Genomic DNA, 10,628 nt, shown 5'->3' on the forward strand with positions numbered 1-10,628 from the left:
AGTGAGGAAGAAAGGATGATGAATCCAGCCCAGGTCAGGATCTTGCTAACACAAGTTTGCACATAAGGACTCAAAAAGGTTAGCCACACAAAAAGAGGAAATGTCAAGCCATCAAGGGCTGTAACAAATAGATGCTCTGTTTTTCCACCACAGCCATTTCTACTTGCTACTTCCCTCCACTCTGTTTAGCAGCTGTGTGATGGGTTTGCACGATGAGTCTGTAGGGATTAGACTCCCAGATAAGGGGGCAAGTAGCCAGTTAATGTGAAATTCCATCAAGCCAAATTCATGCAAATGACCCCAGCTGCAAAGGCTTACAGAACAGCCTTACTCTACACACAAGCAGACACACACTTTGCTTGACAAAGTATGTGCATATGCAATCCTGCACACATGCATGCTCACATGTATTCTTAACAGTAGCCGACACGTTCTTAACGGAACGATAATGGTCTCATCCTTGTGTCTCTCCATTTGCTAATGTCCCATATGTGCTCACTTGCTAGAAATGAGCTCTTCTGCCTGTCTTCATTCTGTTCACTGCACTGCAAATGGCAAATGTGTCCCTTATGTAGAGATATAGCATCTCGCTTAAAGGAAAAGCGTAAACCTCATTCCTATCCTCAGTTTTAGAGCGTTGAAGACAGGACAGAAAGGTTTTGAGCTGCCTTGGAGTTTGAATTTACAAGTGAACTGCACACAGAGTACCAGAGCAGCGTAACAAGACCACAGCAACAAAATAAGCAAATGCTGAATACACAATTTGGATGCAAAAGAAAATCTATTTAAATATTCAATTAATTTGTCCTACTTTATATTTTTTTTGCCCCTTTTCTTCCTTTTCTCCAAGAAATGCAAAACATTGGAGAAGCTGTCTGACAACATTGAAAGTTGTGTTAAATAAAAGCAGACAAGTCTGCCTGAACACCCAGTGGAGGAATAAAAGATGAGAAGCAACTTCTTCCATAACTTCCCCTCTCATCTTTCCACTCGCCATGTTGGATGACGCAGTAATAACGCAGTAAAATCTGGAGGTTGTTCTCAAAAGGTTGACAGATTAACATGACATGAAAAAATGACAAATGAATAAGAGGAATCTGTCAGCACGGGAAAATAATTTCACATTATTTGGTTTCAATATGGGAATATATTGAAGAATTTATCAAATATGCCTAAAGTAAGTGGAGAGATACAACTTCCCACCAAGAAAACCTTACTGTGCAAATTATGATCAATGCAATGTCTAATATCTGTTTGATTCACAGTTTGTCTGCATTTATGTAATTGCCTAAGTGGTCTCGAGTGCCTCATGCTGTAAATCTGGACCCTTTGGACCCCGTCTGGAAACATCTAAGTTATGTTTCATAAATGTTTTCTACTTTGCTTTTTTCCACCTTTGTTTCCACATAACCCCCAACCTCAATTTTCTTTTTCCTTCTGCTCTTTATCATACCCCATTTGATATGTGTGTCGTGCTTTGTTTTATCTCCCTCTGGAGAATAAAGACACTGTGGCAGGCCTGCAGACTCCCCATACAGCTGCCATATAAAACCTTGATTCCTCCACCAAAGTACAGACTACAACAGGAAATGGTTAAAGCTTTCATTTTGAAGGCTTTTCTTATCTTTATGTGCTCAAGCTCAACAAAGCGCAATCGTATCTTATTCTATTCTAGTTACAACATGAATGGTCCAGGGCAGCCTCACATTACTTGTCTTGTCAAGAGACTGTTTTCTCATTTTAACAGTCATAGGACATATGGGGGTCATAAAGGTTGGTGCTTAATGTGAACCTGTAATAGCACGTGAGCCATATGACACTTTAACAAATCAATAGGTCTCCCAGGACAGACACAAGGACAAAACTATCTGTGAAATGACCTTTGCTAACATCAGGTGATTCTGTTTCAAATGGTTTAATGACACATCATCTTCTGGCACAGGGATTAAATTTAAACGTGTATATACATAAATAATCCCATTATGCTACAATAAGGATCTGCTCTGGTTGACTTTCAGGGTGTTTATGATACAGAAACTATATTTGTAATTCTTTCCTGTAAGCTTTACACACACACAATCTCATGTCCCCTGGTGTGAATATCACCTAAATAGTCTAGTGAGCAGGGAAGTTTTTAGTGCATGAGGAGAGGGAAAAAAAAAGCAAATCTTCAGGTGATGCATGTTTGACTTTACTTTCTGCTATCAAAAGTGATCAACTTTCAGAGGAAATGCTGGGTACTATACAGAAGTGAGACACTCCAACAGATAAGAGTTACACCAGGAAAAATGATAGCATGATTGCAGCATTTAAAAAATAATAATAATAATCTTGGAGATAATTTTCAGCAACATTTTTTAAGCTTTATCTAAAGCTCTTCTTTGTAGGTTTTATTTGCCCATCTTTCACATATGGAATAATTAATGAGTCAGAGGTTACATATAGAAGACAGTGTAAATTCCGATAGGTTCATGAATGCAGCGCCATCTGGTGGTGATAGGAAGCACTTTTCCAAGACTAGGTAATTTCTGTTGACAGCGACAAAGGAGAGACATCTGCAAGTAAAGCCCCATCTTTCACTTGTACACAGAAATTATTGAAAATACAAGCTCACATAAAATCAAGAACTTCATCCCACAGACAGTGTGAAACTGAGGAAATGCAATTTTCCATTTAAACTTTAAAACAAGGTCAGTAAAATACAGAAAAGTCAGTTTCATGACATTTTTTGCCATAGGAAGGGACTCGAAATTGGTTCAAAGTTACCCAATACTTCAGAAATGCATGTCTTCGTGTATCCTGGTATGCTTTTCGTGTACATTGCAATAAACAATTACATGGCAGTGGAGGCTATTAAGGCCTGAGCCAAATAAGCTTTCTCACTTTACACACTGGTCAGATTCAAAGGTAAGAGATGTGTTAACTGCAGAAAAACAAAACAAAGGGCTACTTCTTAACCTCTATTAACCACAACTTAGTGAGTCATGAGCGAATCGGAATAAATCTTAACATAACTATTCCTACAAGCCCCATTTAGATGCCTGCACTGCATAACTTGATTTTGGCACAACAAAAAACAAAACAAACAGGCTCAGTCAAGCTACTTAAATCTCAAGTCTACACTCCTGACCTTCAGACTAATTTCAGTGTCAATTTATTTGCCTTTAGCGTGTACACCTGTAGAACAGGCTATCACACCTCATTAAACCACACTTCAAATATCAACAGTCATATGTTGATACAATATAAGAGAATTTCCTTCACCATGAACAGTTTAACATCACATACAGCATTTGACCTAAGACAATCTGTAACATCTCCCTTTCTCAGTTGCCATCGCCCCCCTTGTCCTTGCTCTTGTCCCGTGGTATGCGGCCCAGGTTAAAAAATTCCAGGTTTGGCCTCATGTCTGTGAGATGGGCGAGCCTGTTAGACATGGCAAAGAAAGCAGCAATGGCGGCTATGTCCCAGGCATCCTCGCGGTCAAAGCCCGCTTCCTCCAGAGATTTAAAGTGCTGCTCTGTGATGGTGTCGCAGCGACACACAGCCATGGCAAAGTCCAGCATGGCACGCTCCCGAGGGGCCAGGTCAGCATTTTCATAGTTCACAATGACCTGGGGAAAACAGAGCACCAATTAGACCTACAAGTGTGTTTTGCTGATTTATGGCAATTAAGAAAAACCAAACAGGAAGGTCACATGCAAACAGCATCTGTATTAGAAAGTAAAAAAGAGATGTGACAGACAGCCAAGTTTTAATTTTGCACATCACATAATGAGTGTATATACAAAATACCTTAAAACACCTTTGTTATAATTACCGGATTTAAGATTATACCTGATCACAAAGTGTGGGGTTCTTTGAGTAGATGCGATGCAGAGCACCGTGGGATACCACACAGTACAGACACCTGTTGTAGATACTGGTTGCCACTACAATCAGCTCACGGTCTGCCTTGGTTAATCTACCTGCAAAACAATTGACATTTATAACTATCGGAAAAATACTGAGTCAAAATTACATTTGCTGCATTTAAGGAAAAGGTGCAAACACTTCTCACAAACCTGTTCAAATAACAATCCAGTCCTGTACTAAAAGACTGAAGTGAACCTGATCTAGCTAAAGTTTTACCAATAAATCAGTACACCTGCTACATCTTAGGCGCAATCTCAACTCTGTTTAGAATTAAAGCCAATCTGCTAGACTCTCAGGCTGTGGTGCATTGTTCAGGACAGATTTTATTTTAGATGTACAGACTTGCAGACAAAAGGCTAATACAAATATGCCTACACCCGGAAAAGTTAATTTACATTGTAGCAACAAAATAGCCAAACAGTGCAAATGGCAGCGATTGTTAATATTAGTGCTGGAACGAGCCATTTCCCACATTGCATGAAGTTTACGTCCCATCTTGAAGGCTTCTCATTAAAAAGAGAATTTTTAACTTTCTGTGAAAGATAATTTGCTGGCGCTGTCCCATTTCTAAGCTACTGAACATTTCTTTTGGACAAACAGTGACTCAGGTTACACATTACCAAAATGATCTGAAATGAAAATAAACACAACTGAATTTTAAGTCAAGAAAAACAAAACAACCCCTGTTACAGGAATACTCCACAAATATATTGCAGTTGTGATTTCATCATCAATCCCCCGCAGTGCACGCAAGTATGAAAAGAGCTCATTTTACGTATTGCCTAGTATTCATTCATACTAGGCAATATGATGCATTCTTTTTAAAGGTAGCTGCTAAAAATGCATACCAAATCTGCAGCTCTCCTTACTTTTAAAAAGCAAGGCTGGTGCACACAGACAAATAATGGCTTATGGTTTCATTGAACCCAGAGTGCTATAGATATCCTGGAATGTGACAGGATTTACATGTGTAGTTTTGCAAGGGTTACAGGTTTTGAATTTTAGAAATGCTTTTCTGAAAGGAACAATTCAACATCCAAATCTAACATCCATCCATCCATCCATCCACACTTTGGCCAATTTAGACTCACCAATTAACCTAACCTCACTAAAGGGTGTCTTTGAAGCCCAAGTGCCCAGAGAGAACATCCAAACGCCACACAGAAGGGCCCTGGACCTCCCTGCTGTGAGGCGACAGTGCTAACCACCACACCACTGTACTGTCTGTCACACACATACACACAGTCACACACACACACACACGACAATAAACTCCAAAGACTTTCTCATCCCTACTGAAACTACTAAAAAAAGCAAGTTGTGTCACCATGGTTCATGTCAGTCTGGGTGTTGCGTTTCTCAGTGGGAAGAGTGGGGCCATTACTGAAGTGTGTGCGCACCTTCTGGGGCCTAACGTTTCCCAGAGTTTGTCAATTCCATTGAATCTCAGACAAAAACGCACCTGCTGCTAGAAAAAAAGACATACAGCACACCTGTGTCCTTGTTCATCAGTTCGTTGTAGTATGCAAAGAAGGCTCTGAACTCTGCCGGTCTGTGAGACAGAACTTTGAAGACATTGGGCAAAAATCCTCCCTGTAAGGAAACACAGGTTTAACGGGGAGCAGAATCAAGTTCAGCAGACTTAAAGACCTTGAACGCCTCATATGTAAACCTTTGATTCCACTTCTTCCATAAGCTCCACTATATCATACGGCAGATCTTTCTTGTAAGGAATTGGGTATCGGCTGATCTTCTCTGGTGGAGAGCCACTGGAGGAACATCTGGTACACATCGCTGCTGCCACCTCCCCCTTCCCCCGTAACAAGCAACCTGAACGGAGAGACACCTGCAGGGAGGACAGCGCAGTCACGTAAAACCACCCATAAAGTGCGCTTTCTACAAAGTGGAAAAGTGTGGAACAACTTACAAGCTGTGTCAGATGAGGGCGGAACAGCTTCGAGACGAGGTTACTCGCCATGTCAGTCAGCAGAAACTGGAGGCTGGTGTGAGATTAATCTGATCGTCAGTCAGCTACTGCTGTATCCAGGCGGAGTGGTTTTCAAGGAAGTCAGACTAATCCTTAAGAGGCACAAAGTTAGAGCTAATGTCGCTAAGTTAAGCAGGGATATTTACCTATCCAGCTTTAAGTCGACTTCACAGTGCGTCACATTACACAATAACTGAAGCAGTATTTACCATTAATCAGCTATCGTGTTAGCAAATATCTCGTTTTTGCTTCGTTTATATGTCAGACGTTAACAGTCTCGTGGAAAACAAACCAATCAAAACCCAGTATGGAGGCACGCCTGCTGCACGTCCACACCCTCACGCACTAGTCCTCCTCACCGACAGGGGTCAGTCTGTGACTGGATTGAAAAGGTTAGCCTGATTGCTGTGGGTCGTTTAAATAGTTAATTAAGCGATGCGTAGATAAGGCAGGTAAAATATTTAAATTGTTATTATATTTATTGTTTAACTTAACTTGTGATTATTACATTTAACTTTCGTGTCTATCAAAATTAGAGAAGAAAAGCGATACGCTCCTGAGAGACAGAACTGAGGGCAACAACTTCCCACATCGACCTCTGACTCGGAAGTGACTTTGTTAGGAACAAACGAGCGGCTGGTTTTCATTCAATACACGAAAAAACATCTTTTAGAAAATATAATAAAACGATTTTTGAGTTGGGACTAAACGTAAACAGACCGAAATGTTTTACCATGTAAGTATTTGTATTGCTCTCTGTATATAATCGCTAACAGCAGTCTGGTTCTGTCGTTGATACAAGTTTGGCTGGCGTGCTTGTAGCTACTGTAGCTTTGTAAAACTTTATCGTATACCCTTAAAAGCTGTTATCACTGTTGCGCTTTTATAGTCGTGTGGAGATGCTACAAGTGTTTTTTCTCTTGTTTTTGAACGGCAGCAGAATAGCTTGAGCAGTGACGTTGTCCACGGCAAGCTAATTTACAAAAGCCTTGTTTTCACAGATTTCTTTGGAGCACGAAATCTTACTACATCCGAGATATTTTGGTCCGAATCTGCTGAACACCGTGAAGCAGAAGCTCTTCACAGAGGTCGAGGGGACCTGCACTGGCAAGTGAGTGACTCTTGTGTTTGACTTAAAAATAGTTTAAAACAAAGGCTAAAAAGAAGCTGAAATTTGACCAGTGGCTTCTGGAAAACTGGGCCACAGATGGAGGTTGTTTTGCAATTTGAATAATTTGTTTAATTCTGTCTTGCAGGCATGGCTTCGTCATTGCCGTTACCACCATTGACAACATCGGTGCTGGCGTAATCCAACCAGGCAGAGGTTTTGTCCTCTATCCAGTCAAATACAAGGCCATTGTCTTCCGTCCGTTTAAAGGAGAAGTTGTGGATGCAGTGGTCACTCAGGTTAACAAGGTGAGGGGCAGGTTTAGATAACCTAGTTGGCCCTGTGTGGAAAATAATTCCTGCTACATTTTAAATCCTATATTAAATATGACTAATCATTTTGGAATTAAATTTTTTTTTTGGAAAGTTGAGTTCAGTTTCACTATCCACACCCAGGGCTGATCACTGTCAAATCTGTTGACTCAAGTACTCACTTAACTTGTTGGGATTTCTATGTTTGTTTGTTTGTTTTTACCTTACAAAATAAAGTGCCTTGAGGCAACTGTGGCACTAGATATATAAAACTGAATTGAATTGAAGTAGGACTGGTCTGACAAAGTGATGTAGGCTAAAAGATCTCAAAAAGCAACACACTAAAGAAACTCAAGAACAGATGAGAAACAAAGTCATTGACACACGTGAGTCTGGGAAGGGTTACAAAGCCATTTCTAAGGTTTTGGGACTCCACTGAACAACAGTGAGAGCGTTTAACTACAAATGGAAAAATGCATTCAGCTGTCTGTGCATTGAGGCTCTCTGTGACTTGGGTTATGCAGTAGGACAATGAGTCAAAACAAGTACACCTCTGGATGGTTAAAAAACTAAAATGAAAGTTTTGGAGTGGCATAGTGAAAGTCTGGACTTAAATCAGATTGATATGCTTTGGCATCACCTTAAACAGGCCATTCATGATTGAAAACCCTCTAATGTGGCTAAATTCAAAATAATTCCGGAAAGAGAATTGGGCCAAAATTCCTCCAAAGCGATGTAAAACATTGCAAATGCAATAGTGGCACGAAAAGTTACTTTTTTACACCGTGTATTCCATCCATCCTATAAGATGTAGAAATATAAAAAAAATTGTACTTCTGAATTTTCTGAATCATTTTAACAGCCAAACTGTTAAACTAAATGTGTCCAGTTTTAAGAAGGAAGTCATGAATTGCTGAAAAAGAATAGTGTTCTGTCTTCCTTTTGAAATGTTTCTAAATATGTCTGTAATTCTTACAGGTCGGATTGTTCACAGAAATAGGTCCCATGTCCTGCTTCATCTCTCGCCACGTGAGTCAGCAAGATATTTACAATTGTGTTTAATTAGTTGTCATTTAGTGCACTTTGCAGTATTTATGTTGTTTGTAATTCAATCTCATGATACATTTCTTTTGCAGTCGATCCCCATAGAAATGGACTTTGACCCCAATTCTAATCCACCCTGTTATAAGACAGTTGATGAGGTATTGTTTCATTGTTAAGTTGAAACAATAATTGTGTTACAGAAACATGTATTAAAATACATTTCTCTTCTTTGCCTTTATTGGCTTTTAAAATAAAGTTAAAGTTATCATTATTATGTGTTTAAAAAAAAGTTTTCAGCAAACTCAGACATGTGTTCACATTATAGTGAAGATAAAGGTTAAAACACAAGTGTCAGTTTTGCATTTAAGGATGTTTCTTCCTCTTATTTTTAAGGACATTGTAATCCAGCAAGATGATGAGATCCGGCTGAAGATTGTGGGAACCAGAGTGGATAAGAATGACATTGTAAGTGTTTGTTCTTATTTTTTGAAAAACTTCTTCACCCCAAGTTTGTTACTCTTCTTTAGTTAAGTACTTCATATAAACTTAAGCCGGAGTTAATTTCCTATAAATATAAAAGATGTTCATAGTTACAGGCTCTGAAAAGTTAAGGCAGTGCAGAAGTGCCTTACACCTAGTTTTGGTCACAGGATTGATTGTGCCACAACCAACTCATAGTTTATGACTGGGTTGTGGCTCTTCTCCTGAATTATATGTCTCACCTCAACATCAGTGCTGGTGTAGAAACGGGAAAAATCGAAACACAAAGCAAAGCGATCGCTGAGTTTTCTCCAGAAAGTTTTGCTTTTTTCCAACTCTTCCAGCATCTCCCTCTCTGTAATTGGGGAATCTCTGAGCTCCTGCACTAATATATTATTAAAATGGTGGTAAGGACTGACCTGCTTTTACCCTTGTGTCTTCAACCTGGGCTGCACAGGCTATGCCATGTGTGCCAGGTTACAAAAATCACACCTGGTTTATCAGGGCCAGTGTAGTGTGTAGTTGATGGCACTATTGCGCCTTTTTGTGTATGTATTTCATTACAGACAAGCATACCAACTGCATGTTGCAGGATGTGGATAACGCTGTGTGTTGGTTGAATGCCGATTGGTTGACAAGTGGGCCAAAATGGGGAAGAGAGCGACCACAGAGTTCTCCACGAATAGGAGAAGTGTGGAAAAAAACCCTCAAAATGTCAAAGATTAAAAAGTACAGCATTAAAAGTACAGACTGTAGCTGCAGTGGACACTTTTTCATTGTCTCTAGAACTCTGTTTCACTTCCTCTCGTATGTTAATTTGGTCCAACTGGCTGATCAACATCGCAGGCAAGAGTTGCCCATAGACGGGTTGCACCACCCACTTTGTACTCTGTCCCCATCAACAGCAGACATTCTTTGCCAGTCGATGTGCTGTCTGCAAACTGCCAGTGCGCTACAACTGTCTTTGTTCAGGGCATACTTATTAAAGTGTATGGTTCAACAGTCAGATCACTTGTCACATCCAGTTTACAGACGCCAAGACGGTAACAGTGAAAAATCTCAGCTCAACAAATCAATGTGGGATGCCATTGTGCCTTCATCAATCTTTTATACTTAAAACTATATTAAAACAAAGTTTTCCTTGTTTTTCAGTTTGCCATTGGATCTCTCATGGATGATTATCTGGGTAAGTTATTAGACCACAGTACATTGTCAGATGGGTCATAGATCTGCTTTTTTGTTGTTGTTGGTTTAGTTTGGTTATGATTATTTGCACATAAAAACAACAAGAACAAACAAAAATAATGGTGTATATTTTTTTTTTGTTTTTTTTAAACTTACCATCTGTATTTTGTTTCAGGTCTTGTGAGCTGATTTTCTTCTGAGGAGCAAGAAACAGTGGGACTTTATTGCGTTGTATCTCAGTTTGTCTGTCTTAATTACTATTAAGACAGACAAATTACTATTTTTCTTCTGTTCTGGTATGGAGATGGGGGCCAAGCCCTATAGGCACATCATGTTATTATGCTGTACAGCCTACATTTTTTTTTTATGGAAATGTTGTAAGAGTGTTAACAAATTTACTTAAAAATTGCTAACGAATAGAAGTATCCATATTAGTAGTGTTTGTTATTTTGAATGCTCATCATTCCTACATATTTTTTGCTTTTGCTGTAATAAAATATTTAATTTGTTCTTACATCCTTGTGTCAGTGTATGTTTATCTCCCTGTGTTAGCTACAAATGCTATTTGTGAAGGTACTAAGTTTTTAAGTCATGTTTG

General features: G+C 39.4%; 2 protein-coding genes across 2 annotated transcripts; one reads left to right on the forward strand and one right to left on the reverse strand.

Annotated features, from left to right (window-relative positions):
• Window positions 1-2,341: 2,341 nt before the first annotated feature.
• LOC147338111 (uncharacterized) lies at window positions 2,342-6,245 on the reverse strand. Its single transcript, XM_086257980.1, has 5 exons — window positions 5,843-6,245; window positions 5,588-5,761; window positions 5,409-5,508; window positions 3,838-3,968; window positions 2,342-3,614 (listed from the first exon to the last, which is right to left on the reverse strand). The coding sequence occupies exons 1-5, from the start codon at window positions 5,891-5,893 to the stop codon at window positions 3,327-3,329; spliced, it is 744 nt and encodes a 247-aa protein (XP_086114106.1). The 5' UTR covers window positions 5,894-6,245; the 3' UTR covers window positions 2,342-3,326.
• A 140-nt stretch (window positions 6,246-6,385) lies between these two features.
• On the forward strand, window positions 6,386-10,544 carry polr2g (RNA polymerase II subunit G). Its single transcript, XM_086257981.1, has 8 exons — window positions 6,386-6,638; window positions 6,904-7,013; window positions 7,159-7,318; window positions 8,300-8,350; window positions 8,458-8,523; window positions 8,759-8,830; window positions 9,998-10,031; window positions 10,206-10,544. The coding sequence occupies exons 1-8, from the start codon at window positions 6,627-6,629 to the stop codon at window positions 10,217-10,219; spliced, it is 519 nt and encodes a 172-aa protein (XP_086114107.1). The 5' UTR covers window positions 6,386-6,626; the 3' UTR covers window positions 10,220-10,544.
• Window positions 10,545-10,628: the final 84 nt, after the last annotated feature.

The sequence above is a fragment of the Aulonocara sp. 'chitande type north' Nkhata Bay genome, linkage group LG2, assembly GCF_057382095.1.
Source record: "Aulonocara sp. 'chitande type north' Nkhata Bay isolate Kocher_YH1m ecotype deep benthic linkage group LG2, A_spYH_male_GT1.1, whole genome shotgun sequence".
Classification (NCBI taxonomy): Eukaryota; Metazoa; Chordata; class Actinopteri; order Cichliformes; family Cichlidae; genus Aulonocara; species Aulonocara sp. 'chitande type north' Nkhata Bay.

Bases quoted from the DNA above. Each gene is read 5' to 3' on its own strand.
- LOC147338111 (XM_086257980.1), bottom strand. From the start codon at position 5,893: ATGGCGAGTAACCTCGTCTCGAAGCTGTTCCGCCCTCATCTGACACAG. The intron at 5,762-5,842 runs GTAAGTTGTTCC...TCCTCCCTGCAG, and splicing joins GCCCTCATCTGACACAGCTT to GTGTCTCTCCGTTCAGGTTG. The intron at 3,615-3,837 runs GTATAATCTTAA...TGTTTTCCCCAG, and splicing joins ACCCCACACTTTGTGATCAG to GTCATTGTGAACTATGAAAA.
- polr2g (XM_086257981.1), top strand. The intron at 7,319-8,299 runs GTGAGGGGCAGG...TAATTCTTACAG, and splicing joins TGGTCACTCAGGTTAACAAG to GTCGGATTGTTCACAGAAAT. The intron at 8,831-9,997 runs GTAAGTGTTTGT...CTTGTTTTTCAG, and splicing joins GAGTGGATAAGAATGACATT to TTTGCCATTGGATCTCTCAT.